Consider the following 22,572-nt stretch of genomic DNA (forward strand, 5'->3'; position numbering starts at 1 on the left):
TAAATTCATGAATTGTAATGCAGTATATATATATGTACTGTGCAGTATTGCAGCCAGCGGGAATAAAATGCTTCAATCCCTGCCGGAAAATAACTCAATGCACTCGGGCAGAAAACAGTCACAAACCTCAATACACCCGGGTATACCCGAATTCGTGGGACTAGCCGAGCTCGAATAAAGTGTGTCGCCAGTGTAAAACATGGATTGTAAACTCAACTGTGCAGGGACTGTGTCTGCAAAAAGTCTTATGTGCTGCTCACCGCGAGCTATACTGTAATTGTGACGTGCTTTGAGTTCCATTGGGGGAAAAGAGGTAGATTAAATAAAGTTATTGTTCTTATCTAGGGTTGCCAGGTGGCTTCTCCAAAAATACTGGACACAATGGTGACATACACACACACACACACGATCCATGCTGTTTCCGCCCCTCCTTGGCCCCACCCCTAGGCTCCTGACACCACCTCCTGATTGGTAGCTGTTGGGTAGTGCAGCCAATCAGGATGGAGGAAACTTCCCAGCCCCCCTAGGAACAGCCCTGCTCTCAGAAATCCTGCCCCCCCCCCAAGTCGGTCAGTTCACTATGACCAGAGAGGTTATGCCGGACACATGCATGTCCAGTATTACCTCTCCTTTTTTTACTGGACAGTATTCAAATACAGCACAGTCTGACTCAATACTGGGCACCTGGACACCCTATCCACATCATGGAGCTTTCCAAGAATGCCTAGTGGTAATTGGATGAAGGAAGCCCTTCTCCTACCAGCAGCTGTGCCACACACCCTCTGTAAGGGGATCAGAGTATTGTCATTTATATAGACACATGTAGACGTTCACCCAGCCATTTATCTGAAGGAACTCAGCAGTTGACTCTTTGGCAGAGCGATGCATTGAGCGATGTTTTTGGAGGTTTTGCTTGGCCATATTTATGAAGCAGTGCTAATCCACAAGGCACCTTTACATGCAAATAAATGGGCTTGCAGTTGCCTTTCGGCTCAACACCGCTTGGTAAATATGCCCCTTTCTACCTTATTCGCAGGTTTGGATTTTGGGGAGGCTAAAGCGGAAACCTTTGAAATAAGTTAAATTGCACTCACCGGCAGCACCTGGACAGGCTTCTTTAACATGCGGATCTCCTGGAAGTGGTAAAGGAAGAGTCTGAGCACCGGTCAGAGGAATGGGAGAACAATGCCACCATGCTTCTACTCCCAACCGTACAACTGTGGCAAAACGCGGCTCAAATAAAGGAACAATACAACTGCAACAGCAGTATTTACTGGACCCCTCTCCATGGGTGCGGCAGCCCCCTGTGTGATATTACCAACCCACACACCGTCCATAGTTTTGGTGAAGGTGGTATAAAAAGTAGTATCTGTTCTTTACAGCCTATCGGACCAGCCTGGGTCTGGCAGTACCAGTACCAGTACCCTCCTTTATGCACCCTACTAAACAGATGAGGCTTTCGTAGACACTGGATGCCTACCTGGAAGTGTGTACTGTAATGGTTATCTGCATTCACAATCCTAACTTCTCTGCCCTCACGGGCTAAGACAGTGCCCACCGCCCTGCCAGCCAAGTGTGTGTGAAGCTGGGAGGCGAAGATTTGAATCCCACTGGTTGGAAGAGCCTGGAAAAGAAAGCACATTATATTGTGGGTTAATAAACATCTGCCCCTCATGATAAGATAAGGGCATCTCCCACAGAAGATTTTCGCAGGTGAAGGAGGTAGAGCGGAACCTCTGAAAGTTTAGTCCGGCCCAAATGGGCACCTCTATACCCTATAATAGGTAACAGAACAAGTGTTAGACCATTGCCAAAATATCTTGGCAACCCCCTGACATTGTTTTCAGCATCCCCTGCAAATAATATAATTGACTGAGGGGGGAAATAAATGGTCATGGACTGTAGTTCCAAAAATACTTCTAATATACTCAAGGTTCTAGCAGCTGTATTGGCCCTGGAGACGTGTAGTAGTGTAGTCGTTCTAGATACCTTATAATGAACCAACATGAGAATTCTGCATAGCCATAGCTATGCATAGGTGTCTGACTGATCACTCCTTAAGTCACTTCTATGGGAGCACATCTGAAGTAGAGAGATCCTAATAGTTCATGTACAAATGAATTTTCGTGTTGGGTCATTAAAAAACAAAAATCCCAAACTGCAATGATTCTTTCAGTTTTTAAATCTAAGGTGACTAACATACAATTCTGCTTTAAAACACCTAACAATAATTATGAGTTGAAAGCAGAATAAAGAAATACACGTCTTCTCCAAGCTGCTCAATAATGGATGCATTCCTGCTTCATTTAAACATCTCTTCTGCGTGATCGGGTTCATAGAATTCCAGCCCAAGGTGGAACATCAGGGAGGGGGGGGGGGGGGGGGGACACATTCCATGCCCAGCGGTTTCGTGTCCTTAAAGTGAGACAGAGACCGTCCTTTTTTGTGCTTTCGGATGAGAACGTGATGGGCTCCAGATTTCCAACGAGGGATCAGAATCAATGGTGTGAACCAAGAATCTTGGTTTTATAACTAATTATGCTAGCCTATAACGCCCTACCTCCCCTTCTCTGGGAAGGTTGTCTCCGCTAAGTTGCTGCAGCTACATGATGATAATGCTGATTTGCATGTCATTTCCCAGAATCCCTTGCTGCAGTGGAAGCACAGTATGCTGAGAGATAATGGGGAAGGGCAGGGTGAACGTGCTCACCAGTGATATTTTTATTTCCTTACCAGAGAACAATGTTTATAAGCCATATGGGCACATATACAATTATATATAGTAAAATGTTAGTTTTACTGTATTATGTAAATACTAATCCTCAGGTCTTCTGGATCTCTCTCCTTTGGCTTCATATTTCTTGCTCTGAACTTGGACTCTATATGAGACTTTTTCAGCATTATGAAAATAACCTCTGCATTAATTAATAATCTTTTTACTTCGATCTGTCTATGAGGTTACAATCACAAAAGCGCATCACAGATATTTCTAGTAATGAGGATTGGGCCAATACTCAATTACGCGATAATCCCTGAGCTGCCAGTTGGCAATGCATTTCTGGCCCCTGTTGGGAAAAAGGGGGTTAATAGCTTGTCTAACATCACAGTGATGAAATATCATTCTGCAGGCTATTGCCTTAACAGACCTCTGAGCAAGGAACGCTTGTTGTAAAGAGAGAACTGCAGCCGGGAGAAGGAAGAGTGTCTGGGAGTCCCCAGGTGTCAGTATTGCTGGGAATTAGTGACAAGTCAGTGCCACTATTCAATCCGCTGCTCCTGCATCCTGCGCTGGAGCTGAAAAGGCTGCCTCTGAAACCCACACTGAGAGCGACCCGTGTGAATAATTCATATACATTTCCAGTTTACCTTGAACAGAACGTGTCAAGTTAAAGCCCAACTGCATTCAGGTCTCGGAGTGTTCTGCACCCACATGGGGGCCATGCAAAGTTTACATTAGAAGGGGTTTAACTTCAAGTTCATCTTTGTATATGTTTCTTAGATGTCCATGGTGGGTCTTATGGCGACAAAGCACTGGAGGAGTTGTGTTGTCACCTTGATGTTTTTTTTTAATTATAGCGCCGCCTCTTCAGTAAGAAAACATATCACATTCCAACTTGATACCTTATCTCCTCCATTCCTCCTCTCCTCACCAGGACACTACCCAACGCATTCCGAATCCCCCACCTGAAATCCTAAATGTTGTGCGTGTGTGTGAATGTGACTGTTTCTGGGTGTGGGATGGAAAGAGATTGCGAACGCATTTTGGAATGTTTCGCCCCAATTTTTTTTTTTTTTTAACCAAAATTGATTTCTGACAAACTGTTAAAGACGGAGAGTTTATCAGAAATCACACATTTCCACCATCGGTTTGCTGTTTCACTAATGAACCACAACTAAGTCACAATTTGCAAGTGAGTCTCCAAGCACTTGAATTTTGTTTAATGATGCAAAGTGCCACCCAGATCCTGAAATAGGGATTTTAATTAGAAGGGGGGGAGAGATTGATTTATATACCTCTCCAAACACTCTTTTAAACACAAGGAGATGCCTGTGAACAAACCAAAGATATCTGGGAAATATGATAATTCCAACCATTTATATATAATATATATATATATATATATATATATATATATATATATATATATATATATATATATATATATATATATATAAATGCAAACACAACTGTATGCTCATCTGCATGTCTTAGGCAGGTCTGTAACCCCGCCTTTCACCATTATCACCCAGCACACAGCACTTCCACTGCAGCAAGGGATTCTGGGAAATGACATGCAAATGAGCACACAGTTGTATTTGCATTTGCATATTTGCTTTGCTGTGGAGGGTTTTTGTCACTTTTTTTACTCACCATATATATATATATATATATATATATATATATATATATATATATATATATATATACACACTTTGTATATCCAAATTAGCATATTTTTCAGGCATCTCAGGTGCGCTCAGGTTTGTTCACATCCTTCCACATGTTGTATAAAGCAGGGGCGCTCAACTCCAGTCCTCAATACTCCCCAACAGGTCAGGATATCCCAGCATCAGCACAGAGCCATCTGTGCTAAAGCCGGGACTGATTGGGTCACCTGTGCTGAAGCAGGGATATCCTTAAAAGCTGATCTGTTGGGGAGGTCGTGAGGACTGGAGTTGAGCACCACTAGTATAAAGAAGTGTTTGGAGCCACATACAAATATATACAGTATATTAGTCACTGGGTGCTCCAGATGGGCGTAAGCATCTACTGAAATGATTGGCTAATTGTCATTGTTCAGCATTTCAGTACAGGGCCTGACGGGTAAAAACCTTGCACATCTTTCTCACTGGATTGTGTGTGGTTGCTGGGGAGCACAGGGTGTTTTGTACACATGCCTCTTGTCTACAATATTCATTTTTTACAAGGAGACCATTCTGTACCAATCATAAGGACACTAAAATCCATCAAATAAGAAACAAATGGCAGACACCCTGGTATGAATGCATATCAAAGATTCATCACAACTTCTGTTGCATTAGTAAAGACAGCAGTCGTCCACAAACTATTCCCAAACAGCTTCATTTTGCATAAATATGCAAGCAAAGTGTTTTGAGGTAGAGATTTATTATCGGGAGGAGGAATTAACCCCTTGGATGCCGGAGAGACCTGTGGCATGTTACGTGTGATGTACCCTTCCTATTAACTATTGGAGAGGGTGTTTTTAACCCCTTGAGCCTTGCACTGCTATCTTTGTTTGCAGTGCATTGCAAGACCCGATGATACTGAAGGGTATATGGTAATTATTAGTTGTCTGAAGGACTCAAGGCCATATCTACTAAGCAGTCTCCCGTCATAAGGCACCATCTAGTGCTGGACGACACCCTACAGCTTATTCAAATCAACGGATTATAATTTCCACCACTGGAAAGTGTCTCATGCAGCTTCTACTCCTCATCTCCTCCAATACCTGGGACCTCTCCCCCTACCTCTCATTATGCCCTCCCAGGCCTGATTTATACACCTGCTCTCTCACATACTCCTCATCTCCTCCAAAACCTGGGACCTCTCCTCCTACCTCCCAGGCCTGATTTTTACACCTGCTCTCTCAGCTCCTACTGACCAACATGTCAGGTTTTCAGGATATACCTGCGTCAGCATAGGTGGCTCAATCAGTGGCCCAGTCAAAGACTGCGCCACCTGTGCTGAAGCAGGGATATCCTGAAACCCTGACCTGCTAGTGGCCCTTGAGGACTGGAGTTGGCCACACCTGCTGTAATCTATATCAACAGGCTACTGAATAATACAATAATAAGGATATTTGGGTTTCATTGGATGCGGCCATTCATTATTCATTTATATTGCAGGGTGTTAATGTTCAAGAATGAAGAAGGGTCTCTAAAATGAAATACTTCTCATCTGCACGCAGGGCGAGGTAGTTAATAACAGCAGAGGAGGATCCCCCAAACTTATTTTATCTTCCAAGTTCTGTACCCCACCATTGAGCAACTTTATCCCCCCTGCCCAGTACCTCTCCCCCTCCCCCAAGACACACACACAGAGCTGAGTGGAGGCCTCAGTACTCACCGTCTGGGTACATTTGTCCGTGCAGTAACCGGTCAGTATGAACTCACTCTGGCCCGGTGGAATGGCCATCAAAGGTGTGTAGACTAATCCCAGCTCCATGATACCAGCATCGAACCTTCGTAGGGAGGGTGTGTAGTGAAAGCGGATACCGGATGAGTCTCGGAGTCCTAGCGAGGGGCACAAACAGACCAACATATTGACAGGGACCAGGCCAGTAGTCAAACACCTCTGGGCTCCCTGACGTAGCTATTAGAATAAAGCACATTGGAGGCTATATAACAAAACGGTTACTTGATGGCACTGCAAGTGTTGCTCATGAATGTGTCCGGTGTAAGAAACTTGCAAGTCACATTTTTATATACCCCACCCAAAGATTGCTAAAGAATGAAGCAGAGATGTATAATGTGATCATCGTCTTACAATATGTGAATTGATGTAACTCCTACTCCACACCAACCATTGACCCTCTCCAAATCACCAACTAGAGCACAAGGTATCATTGGAGCAAAGCACTGTTGTTCCTGAGTTGGATTTCACAACTTCAGCCTCCTCTTGGCTACTGACATCTACCAATAGGATACACATAGAGTAAGGAAATACACCTATAAAATGTAGAAACGAGTCATTCTTTCCTTTAATAAGTGGTCCCTTTCTTTATAAAAAGGGTGGGGGGTGGGGAGGGGGGAATTGAATAAGATTCAAGTCTAAAAATATCATATAACCATCTTTGCCAACGTACTTGTTCTCACACAACAGATTGGATTGGTCAAACTGGGTTTAAATGCCTCGGCAGTGCTATGCTTGGCATATCCGGCTGTGCCACCAGACTGCCGGTAACACTGTGCATCCCTGCACTTGGTCCCTCTCCCATGACACACTTCAGAGATAGAGATACGTATCCTTAGATGCTCTGCAGCGCTCTAGGAAAACCTTCTAACGAGCTTTCGCCCGGGGGCGGCAATAATTAACAGCAACGGAGGCTGGCTGAAAAAAGGATCCATGTGTCAGGATGAGGAGAATGTCACTGAATAATGATCCCTCCGGAATATATGTATATCTTAACCCCTTCAGTGCCGGGGGGTGGGGGGGGGGTAGAGTTGAAGGAGTAAAAGAAGCATTGCATGTTCCAGCAGATTGACTTATTAGCACAGGGGTGGCCAACTCCAGCCCTCAAGGGCCACCATCAGGTCTTCAGAATATCCCTGCTTCCCCACAGGGGGCTCAATCATTCTGACCACCACCTGTGCTGAAGCAGGGATATCCTGGCCCTTGAGGATGCCTTAGCAGATGTAAGATAAGTTAGCTGGTGCAATGGTACTATGGAGTCCCGAGGACCTCTGCTTTTCTATCTAGACACCAGAGCATCGCTCCTTTCTTTATTCAGACACTGTTCTTTCCCTTTCCGTTGTTAGACCAGAAGTATCGAATAAACGTTTGTAAATTGAGGTCAATTAAACTTTTCCGCAGTGTTGAACAGGTAAAGAAGTTCTTGATATCTGACACAGTACCACTATTTTTTTGTTAAGCCACGTTGACCACTGCGTCCATGACATAATCCACTGTAAAAGATTATCCACAACACATCATTAGTGGGGCACTCCACATTCCCAGACTAGGCGATTGACCCTGCTGGACACTCAAGTCAGGGTAATGTGCTGAAGCTCACTTCCATCCCAATGTTGCCCAAATGAAACATGGCAGGTTGTGAGAGGTCTATGCTATATATCTACTAATGGTTTGTCATGGAACACTATACATTTCTAGGGCAGGAAGAATATACTCTATTACTTTCTACTTGTAATTCAATTTGTGGCGGAACGCTCAGTACTTTTTAAAAGATGCCAGAGGCTAAATCACACTCATCCTCATGTTCTTCCCTCGTTATGATCGCCGGAGACACTCACCTTTAAATTTCAGGGGGTTATGATAGTGGACTTCAAGTCGAAGAAACCTGAAGGAGCCTGGTCCACCAAAAGCCAGACCAGCTTCTTCTGGGTAGTAAAATGCCTGGAATGTTTCAAACACAAGAGTGTCCTCTTTCAGAAGGTGGTTGTGAAATACCTTACCAGCCTACCTTTCCAACACCATAATAGTAGCCCTGTGTATTTTAATCGGGCCACCTTGTTTGATCCCAGTAGGCATCCCCTTAGGCTCACCTGAGCCCCCATAGCCCAGGCCGCAAGGACATGTCGGCAGTAGTTGAGACTTGCTGGTTTCATCTTGGAGTCACAATGTCCACTGTAGCGAGGGAATGTCTCAAAGTCTGCAGCACACTGGAAGACCTCAATGTGATGTACTATCGCCTCGTGTCCCTTCGTAATCACCGGTTCATACTGGGAAGAGAAGCTCATGAGTGGCATTCAGTTGTATAAAAACAGTGTATTACTACACCAGCATCACACCAAATGCACCTACTTGTTCTCTCTGGCCTTTTGGAACGAGTCTCACTCATTGAGAGGCATTTATGGGAAAAGGATCTCACTCGTGGGAAACCAGCTTTTCTCATTTGGAGCGAGTATCTCACATTAGTGGTCAGCTGCCCTCATTAGGAGTGAGTGTGGCACTTAAAAAGACTATCTCACTCACTAGGATACAAAAGCAGTTGAAGCTAAGCACGCAAGTAAAAAGATTTTTAATCACATGATTATTGAATCACATGAAGACAGGCTGACGGTTCGGTCCAACACGGACCTTAAACAGAGCGTATCATTCAATAGGAGACAATCTCACTCATTTGAAGATCTTTCTACTCACTGGAAGGTAATCCCACTGATTGGAAGGCAGTCCTAATTCTTTCAATTGAGTTTCCGTCGTTGGCATGCAGGCTCATTCAATGGAAGGCATTCCCCTTACTGAAAGGCAGTCTCACACATCGGGGTGCAATCTCTTACACTGTAAGATACTCACACATCTGGGAGGCAGCCTCATTCACAGAAAGGCAGTCTCACACACCTGGGAGGCTGTCTCTTACACTGTAAGGCACTCGCACACAAGGGAGGCAGCCTCATTCACTGTAAGGCAGTCACACACACCTCGGAGGCAGTCTCATTCACTGTAAGGCAGTCGCACACCTGGGAGGCAGCCTCATTCACTGTAAGGCAGTCACACACCTGGGAGGCAGTCTCTTACACTGTAAGGCACTCGCACACAAGGGAGGCAGCCTCATTCACTGTAAGCAGTCTCGCACACAAGGGAGGCAGCCTCATTCACTGTAAGGCAGTCTCACACACCTGGGAGGCAGTCTCTTACACTGTAAGGCACTCGCACACAAGGGAGGCAGCCTCATTCACTGTAAGGCAGTCACACACCTGGGAGGCAGTCTCTTACACTGTAAGGCACTCGCACACCTGGGAGGCAGCCTCATTCACTGTAAGGCAGTCACACACCTGGGAGGCCGACTCACTCATTTATATGGAGTCTTACTCAATCGCAACATCAATAGCCTCATAAATGCCAATTTGTATTTAAAACGTCTATTTTAAGTCGGGTGCGAGTCTGGCGAAAGGTTTGGAAGAGCTAGGACGGAGGAGGAAGGAAGGAACCCCTGCCCAAATTGTCCCTCTGCTAACTGACTGGATACAAAGAAGCAGTTTTAGTTTAAAAATGACAAAGCTCTGACGCCTAAAGGACTTTCTACCCATTATCGCAGGGGATGTGCTCAGAGAAGCCCTCATCTTGTTCCCTGGAATGCAGTTCTGCTGGTGCTGCAAACTGTTCTGACATTAATCACACGTCTGCCATCTCCCATTCGGCTCCTAATGTGGAGTCAGATTATTATTGTAATTAGAATTCAGCAGTGGGAGAAGCTGAAAGGCGGGTGAGCCCTGTCACCAGCGTCTGTCATTTGTCCTGTGGAGAAGTCTAATTTTAAATCCCACACGGGGATGTTGTTTCATTGAATATCAGGAAGTTGCTCAGGTTTTATGCACTCAGTGGTAAACTGCATCTACCTTGTCAGGGATGCTTCATTCACTGGATGGCAGACTCATTCCCTTTGGCTTCGCTGGACCTGTAGGGGGGGCTTATTCAGTAGACTGTGAAAGCATCAATATGGCACTATCGTATTGGAAAGGACTGTTGATTTCTATAAGGCTTTGTTGTCAAAAAAAATGTTTCATTAAAAAGTTACTTTTCAGTCCAAAGTCTCTGAATCTCAGGATTTTTATTATAATGTGCTTCAAGTGATAGAGGGTGAGAGTGAAAGGGGGGTGGGGGTTGAGTGAAAGTGGGGGACTTAGTGAGAGAGGAGGGAAGTGAGAGGAGGGGGAATGAGAGAAGAGGGGGAAGTGAGAGAAGAGGGGGGAGTGAGACAGGTGTGAGAGAGGAGGGGATTGAGTGAGAGGAGGGATTGAGAGAGAGGAGGGAGGAGTGAGTGAGAGGAAGGGGGAATGAGAGGAAGGGGATTGAGAGGAGGGAGAGTGAGAGAAGAGGGGGGCACAAGAGAGGAGGGGGGAGTGAGAGAAGAGGGGGGAGTGAGACAGGTGTGAGAGAGGAGGGGATTGAGAGAGAGGAGGGGGTTTGAGTGAGAGGAGGGATTGAGAGAGAGGAGGGAGGAGTGAGTGAGAGGAAGGGGGAATGAGAGGAAGGGGGAGTGAGAGGAAGGGGGAGTGAGAGAGGAGGGAAAGTAAGATAAGAGGGGGAGCAAGAGAAGAGGGGGAGCAAGAGGAGAGGGGATTGAGTGAGAGGAGAGGGGATTGAGTGAGAGAGGAGGGAGGGATTGAGAGAGAGGAGGGAGGGATTGAGAGAGGATGGAGGGATTGAGAGAGAGGATAGAGGGATTGAGAGAGAGGATGGAGGGATTGAGAGAGAGGAGGGATGGATTGAGATAGAGGAGGGTGAGAGAGGAGGGAGGGATTGAGTGAGAGAGAAGGGGGGGATTGGGTGAGAGAGAAGGGGGGGAGTGAGGGAGGAGAGGGATTGAGTGAGTGAGTGGGGCCTGGAGTGGGAGATTGAGAGGGAGGGGGTTGAGTGAGAAAGGAGGGGAACGTGAGAGATGATTGAGTGGGAGGAGGGGGGAAGTGACAGGAGGGGGGGTTGGGAGAAGAGAGAGGAGTGAGAGAGAAAAGAGGAAGTGAAAGAGAGGGGTGAGAGAGGAGGGGAGAGTCCGATGAGAGAGGGAGTGGGAGAGGAGAGAGAATTGGAGATTGAGAGAGGAGGTGGAATTGAGTGGGAGAGGAGTGGGAGATTGAGTGAAAGGGAGATTGAGTGAGAGAGGAGGGGGGATTGAGAGGACCTGGGATTTAAAGGAGAAAGGGGAGTGTGAGGAGGAGAGATTAAGTGTGAGGAGAGGGGATTGAGTGAGAGAAGAGGTGAGTGAGAGAAGAGGGAGTATTGAGTGAGAGATGAGGGAAGTGAGAGAGGAGAAGGGAATGACAGAAGGGCATGAGAGAGGGGAGAGGGAATGAGAGAGGAGAAGGGATTGAGTGGAGAGAAGGGGGAGTGAGAGAGGAGGGAGTGAGAGGGGAGGGGAGAGGGGGGAGTAAGAGAGGAGGGGAAGAGTGAGAGAGAGGATGGGAAAGAGAGAGAGAATGGGGGAAGAGAGAGAGAGGGGGAGAGTTAGGAGGGGAGATTGAATGAGTGAGTGAGAGGGGGGATTGAGTGGGTGAGTCAGAGGGGGAGATTAAGTGGGTGAGTGATAGGGGGATTACGTGGATGAGAGAGAGGGGGGATTGAGTTGGTGAGTCCAAGGGGAGGACTGTGTGGGTGAGTGTGAATTGAGTGGGGGGGATTGAGTGGATGAGTGAGAGGGGGGATAAGTGTGAGGGGGGACTGAGTGGGTGAGTGTAAGTGGTGATTGAGTGGATGAGTGTGAGCAGGGATTGAGTGGGTGATTATGAGGGGGGATTGAGTGAGGGAGCCAAAAACACAAGAGTCTACGGGTAGGAATATTGCCAAAGCACACCAAACAACATGAAAATAAAATCCAATCTTATTAAAAAACAGGGTCAACATTTCGGTTACGACTGAAAAGCTGACCCTGCTTTCTAATAAAATGTGAGTTTTTTCATATTATTTTTAGAAGGGGGAACAAAGTTCAAATCCCAGTTCGAATTCTTGCGACAAAAGACAAATGACTACAGGCATACCCCGCATTAACATACGCAATGGGACCGGAGCATGTATGTAAATGTCCTTAAAGTGAAGCAGTGCCTTTTTCCCACTTATCGATGCATGTACTGTACTGCAATAGTCATATACGTGCATAACTGATGTAAATAACACATTTGTAACAGGCTCTATAGTCTCCCCGCTTGCGCACAGCTTCTGTACAGGTAGGGAGAAGGTTTTGCTGTTCAGGACGTGCTGACAGGCGCATGCGTGAGCTGCCGTTTGCCTATTGAGCGAGATGTACTTACTCGCGAGTGTACTTAAAGTGAGTGTCCTTAAAGCGGGGTATGCCTGTATTTCTTTCTCACCAAAATTATATTTTGTGGGTATGATGATGACCTGTAAACTCTACCATTTATAGTGTTCACTGGAACTTAAATAATAGAACAAAATATCCAATATGTTGGCTCCCCAGTTCCCTGGTTAGCAATGCATGTTATGCCCTTACAAACTGATTAGCGACCCCCAGTGTATCCGTTATAATATTGCTGCAGGCATCTTTCACTTACCATGACGATGTGATGTTTGGGGAGGTCTTGAGGCAGCTCAATGATATAACACCAGTAGGTGGTTTCTTGGTTGGGGATGAGGACTTCTGGTGCTCTGATATCCATGGTAAGAACATCGGCAGGGAGGTGGGGTGTGCGGAGTTCTGACTTCAGCAGCTGTACCCGCTGGAGCCCCCGGCTCTGGAGGGCAGAAATGTTGATGGCAGACAGTGATGGGAATGGCTTCTCCAGAAGCGCGTAGATCAGGTGCACTGTACCATCCTGGTGACGAGAAGGGAAGCTCTATTAGATTCCTAAATTTGGCACCTGGCTCCATATCATTGGGATAGGAGGTTGTCTGAGGATATCCCTATCAGATGGAGGGAGCCCAAGGACAGCTTTGGGCACTCCACGCTTTCAACTTGACTTGATCGATCAGGGGCTTTCGAAACCAGAAATACCTGTAAGAGAGGGAGCAATTGCTCAGGCTCATTACATTAAAGGCTCTAGCAATGGTGCAAATTATATTTTCAATGGTGTTTAATCCCAAAACACCAAAGGGGTTAAAGGAGCCATACAAGTAGTTAATATATTGGCATCCCATACATTTAATAAGACCATGGGAGATATACATCAAAGTCTCTCACCTACAAAACTGATGCAAAAAAACCCTCCACCAGACTTAAAGGAAAAAGTCGCATTGGTTTTTAATAAAACTAATTTTCTTTGATATTTAACCCTCCGAGGCTAACGACTAATGGCTAGGTCTAGTAAGCCACACAGGAAGCTTCACTTATATTACTGGTGCTGACTTTTACACGAGCGAAACTACTTGTGCGGCTTCATAAATGTGGCCCCCAAGATTCGGCCATAGAAGTTGGTGCAAGGTAGGTGTTAGAATCACTCATGTTCACTAACCTGCCATATACTCCCCCCCCCCCCCCTATTTGTGGCACTGTTCTGCAGGGAGGCAGATATAGGTGCCTCTGAGACCTGTCATGCTCTTATATTTCTGCAGTTCCAATGAGCACACCCTAGAAAAATGTTATAACAGACTATTACAGAAAGCGGTACCAAGGAAACGCTATATTGCAATAGGATAAATCCAGCTTTGTTTGGTGAGTGCTCTCTTATCTCCTGCAGTGGGTCAGCCTATAAAATGTAGTGGAAGTCTATAGGGGAATGGAAGGTTGTTATGACATGTTACGGTGTGTATACAGTACCTCAATAAGGTAATCTCTTGGGTCACATGTATTGAAGGGTCTTTTAAAGCGCAGATAGAGACCCTCTGGGGCCTGTCGGGCCATCAGCAGCTGATAATCTTGTTGGAAATCCATGTGAAGTTGCCCCTGCTCATCACTCCATGCATCCTATGTATAGTGTCACATAGAGAAGATGTTATATAGGGAAGGGTGGGGAGATCTATGGATGGGCACTTCCCATCATGTTTTAATCCTTTAAAAAAAAATGATATTTTTGTTTTAACTCTGGGGTTTCCCTCAAAAAAATTAAATACAAAGTTATTACTTTGTTTGTTTTTACCAAATTATTGAAAAAAACTCAAAATAGGCATAAAACTATTAAATAGGAAAATAAGCATCAAATCAGATTAATTAGGAAACTGAAATAATAGAACAGAAAAACATACAAGTATTACAAAAGATACGGCAGAAAATGCCTGGAGATTGGGCACTTGACCTGGTGTTCTGGTTCTAAAAATATGAAGGGTTCTGGTTTTGTAATGTAAGGTTCTGGTTGGTTCTGATTTCACACACCCTAGTGGGAGCATCTTCACCTGTTACTCGGCAGGCCACTCAGGGATTCAAAGGGATTCAAGAAAAGTCTGCTGACTTTTTTCATTTTAAGTGTGTGATGATCAGTTCATCATCAGAATAGAAAGTGTGATCTACCGTAACCACTAGCTCCTCCCTCTAATGTCCAACAACAAAGGCCAGCATCTGGATGAACACATTCTTCATTCGCACTTTATTTGCAGTCCTATGGTGTTGTCCAATGCACAGAGTTACCATAATGCCTATTATTGTTAGATGAAAATTGAAAAAATGCCTTCGCAAATAAGAACCAATATTGAGTTAACAGCGATCTAGGACATTTTACTGTGACCAATTCGCCACCGGCATTTTGCCGCCACTCACCTCGCCGCAGGGACAGATCTCCGCCGGCCGTTTTACTGCCAAGGTAAGCCCCTAATTTTACCCCTTACCCTAAAAAAAACCCCTAATCTTAACCCCTAATACTAATGCTATCCCTTACCCTAAAAACCTTAACCCCTTACTCTAGAACCCATTACCCTAAACCCCTTACCAAATTGCATAACCTAAAAACCTTATCCCCTTACTCTATAACCAGTTACCCTAAGCCCTTACCCAAATCCCCTACCCTAAAAACCTTAACCACTTACTCTAGATCCCGTTACCCTAAACCCCTTATCAAATCCCATAACCTAAAAACCTTATCCCCTTACTCTAGAACCAGTTACCCAAATCCCTTATCCTTAACCCCTTACCCAAATCCCTAACCCTAAAAATCTTAACCCCCTTACCCTAAAACCTCTATCCTTAACCTCCTATCGTAACCACTGAACCCTTTAAATGAATTTACCTTATTGGCGGAATGGCCGGCGGTGGAACAGCTGCGGCAAAGGGTCCCTCAGCCAAACACCGGCGGAGACTCGGTGGCGGCGAGACGGTCACGATCAAATGTCCCGATTCGGGTAAATGGGGCTACTGTTATCTTCCTAAAAAAGGATACTGATATGTATGCTGACAATGAGGTACTACTGCCCCGGGGGTACAGACAGACGTCTAACAGAATGTGTCCAGAAAAGGTACCTGCTCTTGCAAGATATGTAGCAAAATAAGGTGAGAGATATGGATTACATGGTATAAAGATGAACTACCAAATATAAAGCTGTACAGGTAGTCCTCGTTATCCAACGTTTCTCTTTACAACGAATGGCATATCCAACGCTTTACAATGCAACCCTAAGGGCCGTTATCCGACGCCTGAATGCGTTATCCAATGCTCACCGCCACTGATTAACATGGGACTCACGTTACAATGGTTTCACTATCCAACGCTACTCCCAGATCGGAATCCGGTGGATAACCGAGGACCGCTTGTATGTGGAACTTTGGGAGCTAAATTGATGGAGAAGCCATTTCATTCTGAATCTTGTAGTGTCAGCGTGGATGAGAACTTTGCACCTAATTTGCCTGTTGAGTATCTGCTTGCTATTTAGAAAGCAGGGAGCGCCAAGAAGGAGTATGGGAGGGGTAACACAATGGATATCTTATGATGGGATGTACAAATTCAGCGTCTCTCTCCGCCATTTTTCTCCTTTCCTTTCCATCCAGTTTTGTATCATGTAATAAAGACCAGTGAATGAAGTTCTTATTTATCACCCCCTACAGCACCCTTGCAGAGCTTAGCTAGAATCTTGTTATCACATCTGTCCGCCCACTCTAACTGCGATTGCAAGATTTGGCAAGACTACTTCCCCAGCCTTCTGTACTTGTATACCACATCATTGTATAATTGGGTAGCTCAGAGTATTCATGCTTCCTCTGCTTGTATCCAACTGCACAGTGCTGATCCCAATGCAAGAACGTCAACAGATCAATAATAATAATAAGAAGGTTCTTCCCGAGAACATAAATCATGGTTTGGAGGAACATCATACTTACTTAGCTCTTCTGATTAATATATTACAGTATTTGTATAACATATTCCAAAATACGGCAGGGGTGCGCAAACTGAGGGGCGCGGTGGATAGAGGCCCCACGGTTTACCGAAGGCATTTAAATTAAATGCCGGGGGACCGTGCAAGGCTTCTGTAACTTCTCTTACCTTGGCTTCGGCGACGCGTCTCCATGGCAACCCGGCGTCAAATGACGCCGCGGTGGTCACATGATGTTGCGTTGCCATGGCGACGTGACATGACCCCCGCGTCGTCATTTGACGCCGGAGCTGAGCAGGGGGGAGAGAGCAGGCAGGGGGAAAAGTTTATGCACCCCTGCTCTACTGTATCTAAAAAACAGCCTTCCAAAGACGAATGGCTGAGTTTGAATGGGTTTGGAGAGCACCTATATAAAATCTTCATGAACCATTTGATGTCCAGTGATCCCAGTTTGAGAACCACTGTAGGAATATATACAGTACCAGTCAATAAAGTGCAACCCCTTGTATGTAACCCACGCATACAGTATACGGCATTTACAAGAGGCAATTGTGAATTATGTTCTTCATTCATCTTTCTGCATTGGCAGGGAAGACGATGGAAGGTTGTGTAGGATTCTCTGTCCTGGGGGATACATTGCAAGGCTGCTCCTTCCTGAACAAAGTGCAATCAACATACTTCTCTACTAGAAAAAAAGCTAACAAAGAGACATACTGTATCTGTGGGAGGAAATGCACGTACTTTGTGCCTACATTTTCATACGTTTTTACTTCCTATCAAGGAAGAGATTTTATTATTTTTAATGCAATTTGTATTTTGTAATAAAATGATATATTTTTAAATGAGCATGAAAATACAGTGTAACATCTCTATCCCCCCCCCCCATCCCCCCACCCGGCTAAGGGAAAGGGTCACACTGAAACAAACAGTCCCAAGTGTGTGTCGGAGAGATGCTCTGCGGAAATCCGCGCTGGCTCTTTGATGATGAGTGAAGGAAATGATAGGGGGCACCAGGAATTTTGATGAACTTTATTAGCAGGCAAAACTTGAGGATGAACAAAAGGACTGGTTTTTCAGCATTATTCAGATCCTTACACTCCACCCAGTTCCTTCCACCATGAGGTTTGTAGTAGCTCATCTTCCTCTGGAAGCCTTTTGCTCTGCCTGAGACAGAACTAGGCACCTGCATCCAGTAATTCTCAGCAGTCCCCCTCAGGTATTTAAGCCCTGCGGTAAGGAACCACTCCCTGCTGTGGCAGAACTCCCTTGAAGTTCCAGTCTTACAGGGCCCTTAAACTGGGATATTTGCCCTAACACTGAAAAAAAACAATAAAATTGTTCCCCTTTGCAGGCTAGGAGTGCCTGGAGACCCCTCCTCTGTTCCTCCTGGGATCTGAGGGCAAATGGCTAACCCTGCCTTTTTAATAATAACAATAATATAGCATGTTCTTGTATAGCGCTGCTAGATTTATGCAGCTCGTTATAGAGACATTTTTGCAGGCACAGGTCCCTGCCCCATGGAGCTTACAATCTATGTTTTCGGTGCCTGAGGGACAGGGAGATAAAGCGACTCGTCCAAGGAGCTGACACCGGGAATTGAACCAGGCTCCCCTGCTTCACACTCAGGCCAGTCAGTGTCATTACTCGCTGAGCCATTCCTTCTCTCACTTTTTATAACCTTTGTCCCCCTCCTCAGTTACTGAGCCAATTAAAGGGTGGGCTTACTTACACAGAGCCATCCCCTACTGGGTGACTCTTCTAGCAACTTCTAGAAGTAAGGCGTAGCCAGACATCTAACCTTTAAACAGATACTGTATTTCTTCGATTCTAAGACGCACCTTTTCCCCCATTTTCACGTCTGAAATGGGGATACGTCTTAGAATCTGCAACGGGGCGCTGCTGGAGCAGCCGTAGTGCGGATGTTTCCAGCGCAGCAGCAGCAGCAGCTCGGCAGTATTTTCCGGCTCTCTGCGACTCCCAGCCTGGATGACGGGACCCGAACTTGTCCTCACCCGTCGGAGGTGGTGGGGGGAAGAAGTGAGCAGAGGTGCAGAGGGAGCAACAAGGTCGCGGAAGGTCCGGGACACAACGTAAGTATAACATGATAGCAGAAAGTTGTAGTGTAGTGTAGTGGTGTAGTATAGTATAGTGGTGTAGAGTATAGTATAGTGGAGTAGTAAAATGTATGCTATTTTCTGCTAGTAAAAACATTTTTTTCTGCACATTTAATGTAGTGTTTTTTCCCCCCAAAATGTTTTTATTAAATCAATGGTACGTCTTAGGCTGCGTCCATGGTGCCTTCGCCAAGCGGAGGCGGGCGGAGGCTGTGGGAAAGCGGGTGCTTTCCCTGGCCATAGTGGATGAGCCTTGGGGGGCGTGTCTAGGTGCATGCCTAGGCGCGTCACAGAGCTGGTTCGCCCTCATAGGGCGAACCGCTCACGTGACCGCCCGTCGCGCTGAGAAATCAGTTTAACTGATTTCTTGCGCATCGTTAGCCTCCCGCTTTCGCGCGCACGCACACCGCATGTACGCGAACACTGCCTTAATGCAGTCTGTGCGCTCAGCATGCGGGTGCGTCCATGCGGTCTGCCCTACCATGGACGCAGCCTCTAGACTGCGCTTATAGTGATGGCGATGGCAACAGCGCGTCAAAACAAATGCATTGCCGCCGTCGCGTGTGCTTATAGTAAGCGCGGCAGCTTGGTCGCGATCGCTGGAAGTCATTTCAATTTGATTTTTCCAGCGGCCGTAGCCTGATGTCGCCGTCGCGTCGCTGGCAATATAAGCGTAGCCTTAGAATCGAGGAAATACGGCACATAGCATATGTTACATGAGAATATGCAACATACTAGGGCTTAATAGAAATGTAACCCCTTAACTTTCTATGGCTGACTGACTAAGGCAACATTTCTAACATACCCCAAAGAGTGCTACAACAGTTATACATATTCCATACTATCCAGTACAATAACACTTTTACCACCGTATTTGCATGCGGGAGGGTTTGCTATAAAAGGTCACTTTATAAAAAAATGGCAAAATATACTTTCTTCTGTTTCTTTCAGCATACACATTTACATGATCCTTTACAAATACACAAAGAGAGAAAACAAAGCTCATATCTTACGCCGAAATAAGAGTTATGTCCATTGCTCCAGAGAACAGCCAAATCCGCTCCTTCAAAGTCTCCCCGGTCCGACATCCCGAAAACCACCCCAAATTTCAGGTCTTTAACCAGGATCTGGAAGTTCACCACTTCCTCCGTGTAGCTTACATTCCAGGTGAGCTCGAGTAATCCCCGCGGATCCAATGGCACCTTGTATGGAAAGGGTCTTTCCACTGGTGACGTCCCCTGGAGAGACACCACCAGGAGGATTAAAAATACGGCCACCATGGTGAAATAGATGGGGACAACCTCCCTGATCTTTAGATGAGGGAAACCACAGGACCTCCTGTTAGCCATCTGAAAGCATGAACGAAATGCAAAGTGCAATTGGCTACTGACATTTATACCCCAGCCTTGCTGCGTAGGTGCGGTCAGCAGCGCTCAGTAATTACATTAGGTTCTCTACCAATCTGATTGTGCTTTGGGCCCTCAGGTGATACAGCTTCCATTGGCTGTCTTGGCCTAATTGCATATGGATATTGTCAATAGGAACAGGGAAAAAAAAGGTTAAACTCATTTGTATTGTCTACTAAATCTTTAGTGCTTGCTGCTTTTAAAAACACCACTGATTCACCGGTCTCCATGCGTCTGCGCAAGGCTGGCACTACGGAGTTTAGGAGCCAATCTAGACAGCAAACGATTATATGGTTTTTTTTTTAACAATTATTTGGTTACATCTGTGTCAACCATACAATATACATGCAGCTGAGTTTTACTTAACCTCCCACCTGGAGGACTGGTTTGACGGTAAATAAGAGCAGAAAGCTGATAATGAACAAACAGGTTGAGAATGCCGGGGGCCGTGCGATGCATGTGTAATTTATCCTTAGGTCGCGGCAATGCTTAGAGCGGCCGCGCTTGTGACAGCGCGAGTGGCGCGATCATACACATTGAGTCTATGGGAACATCCATAGAGCGCGTGTGCACGTGAGCGTTGGCGCGCGTTTTTTTGGCTTTGTCTCGCGACGGCCGGGTCCCATGAGCGTTTCGCTCCAATGAGGGCGAACCAGCTTTGTGACGTCATCGGCCACGCCCCCACGACATGCCTACTCGTCGCGGGGATCTGTAGTCCACAGATCGCTCGGCTGACAGGAGCGTGCGGGGCCATGCGCTCCGGCGCGCCTGCCTTGTGCCGCATTGTGCAGGGAGCTTAACGACGCAACCAACCGAACTCTGATGAGTTTACATTCTATGTGCTGGTCCTGATACGGAAACAAAGAAACTGGACTAAAGTCACAAGAAGCTGTCGTTAAGTGTTGATCTAGGGCAGGAGGGGCCAACTCAAGTGCTCAAGGGCCACCAACCGGCCTGGTGTTGAGGATATCCCAGCTTCAGCACAGGTGGCTTAGTCATTGACTGAGCCACCTGTGCTGAAGCAGGGATATCCTTAGAACCTGACCTGTTGGTGACCCTTAAGGACTGGAGTTGGCCACCCCTGATCTAGGGGATCCCCCTGCTTTATTGGTCCCCCTGAAGAAGTGTCTACGGACACGAAACGGCGTCGGGGTGCAGTGACGTCACGGTTGTGGCGCCTGCGAGCGGGACGGTGTCCATGACAGCGGTGGCGGGAGATTTCCTCACTCTGCTTGGAGATACGGTTGTATACCAGACAGCTGACATTGTGGTGTTGCAGCTGCAGCCTTCTGATATTATCAGTGTTGGGAGTGAGTGTTGGGGCATTATCTGACAGAGGCATTCTTAGGCGTATAGGTGCTTATCACTGCACCACTATCTATTGCCTGCACATAGAGCGTGTTTGTTGTTATACACCACACTCTTTATTATACTCACCTCTGCTGCGGCTGCAGCTTACGATATACCACGTGTATTCAGTTTGCAGGGTATATACCTTAGCAGGGTTACACTAGTAATTACCGCACCACCTTATATATATGGAATGATTGTAGTGAGGCTAAGATTATTACAATACAGCTACTAAATTGATTTCACTACTAACTTTCCACCTGATACACCTCCCCCCAGGGGATCATTTTTATTCCTTTTTTAACTCACCTGTACATACTTACACTTGTTTCAGCGTGACTATCTGTCAACATTAAACTTTTGTTATTTTCTGTTTTTATACAGACTGTCTGTTACTGTTGATATACCCTCATTGCGGTAGTGGGAATTTTGGTTGAAATTAGTGGATATGTATCCTTGTTAATTATACTTGTGCATCATGAGTGCGTGCCAATAGGGACCTGGGGGATTCTGTTCGCCATTTGTGTTTTTGCTTTATCTCCTCCCTACGCACCTGGAGCCTCATACTTGATTGTTTGTTTTTGGTACTGAGCGATAACTGTATTTTTGTGTGTACTTTGAAGAAGAGTCAATTGTGAAGATATACTGTATGTGGAGGGAGTAGGTCAGTGTTTTTCAACCAGGGTTCCTAGGAACCCTTGGGTTCCCCGGGCATCCCTAAAGGGTTCACTGCAATTTTCTGGTCATTTGAAAATAGTATGAAATACAGAAGAATTTACAATGCATCTGATCAGAGAGTTGCTAATAGAGATGGTTGGGGGTTCTTCAGAATTGTATTTAGGGTTACTTAACCAAAAAATGGTTGAAACCTTTCTCCACTCTGTACCCAGGTGTAAGGAGCACATGGAGGCTCCACTCCCTGGCCGCGACGCACGCCACACACACCTCCTTCCCCCGCTGGGGGAAGTGCACGCAGACCCCGTCTCCCGGCCGCATCGCGTGCCTCATCCACGGACGCACGCGTCTCCTCAGCCGTGCACACGTCCCGCCACGGTGCTCTGCTCCCGACTCCGCTCATGGACGCTCTGCGATCCCACGCACGGCGCGCTTCACGGGCACACGCATGCAATACTCACCTGAATGGCACCACACCTGCATCCTGCTTCCTCCTATCGTTGCTCCACATATGTCTGATGTCATCCCTTGGGACTCTCATTGGCTCCTGCCCCCTTATATGCTCAATCAGCCCTATGCTGATTGCTGAGCATAGACTTTTGTTCTGTCGTGCTTGCTACAACCCGGCGTTGCTGTGTTACCT

The 22,572-nt window shown here is 46.1% G+C and overlaps 1 protein-coding gene across 1 annotated transcript in view; it reads right to left on the bottom strand.

Moving 5' to 3' along the window:
• DBH (dopamine beta-hydroxylase) overlaps positions 1-19,847 on the bottom strand; it is a 28,249-nt gene extending 8,402 nt beyond the window's left edge. Inside the window, exons 1-8 of the mRNA XM_075578813.1 lie at positions 19,512-19,847; positions 13,908-14,054; positions 12,706-12,966; positions 8,245-8,421; positions 7,993-8,095; positions 6,089-6,255; positions 1,481-1,624; positions 1,095-1,133 (exon numbers count right to left, since the gene is read on the bottom strand). Coding sequence (XP_075434928.1) covers positions 1,095-1,133; positions 1,481-1,624; positions 6,089-6,255; positions 7,993-8,095; positions 8,245-8,421; positions 12,706-12,966; positions 13,908-14,054; positions 19,512-19,847 — 1,374 coding nt within the window. The remainder of the gene's footprint in view (positions 1-1,094; positions 1,134-1,480; positions 1,625-6,088; positions 6,256-7,992; positions 8,096-8,244; positions 8,422-12,705; positions 12,967-13,907; positions 14,055-19,511) is intronic.
• Between the last annotated feature and the right edge of the window lie 2,725 nt (positions 19,848-22,572).

The sequence above is a fragment of the Ascaphus truei genome, chromosome 21 (assembly GCF_040206685.1).
Source record: "Ascaphus truei isolate aAscTru1 chromosome 21, aAscTru1.hap1, whole genome shotgun sequence".
Classification (NCBI taxonomy): Eukaryota; Metazoa; Chordata; class Amphibia; order Anura; family Ascaphidae; genus Ascaphus; species Ascaphus truei.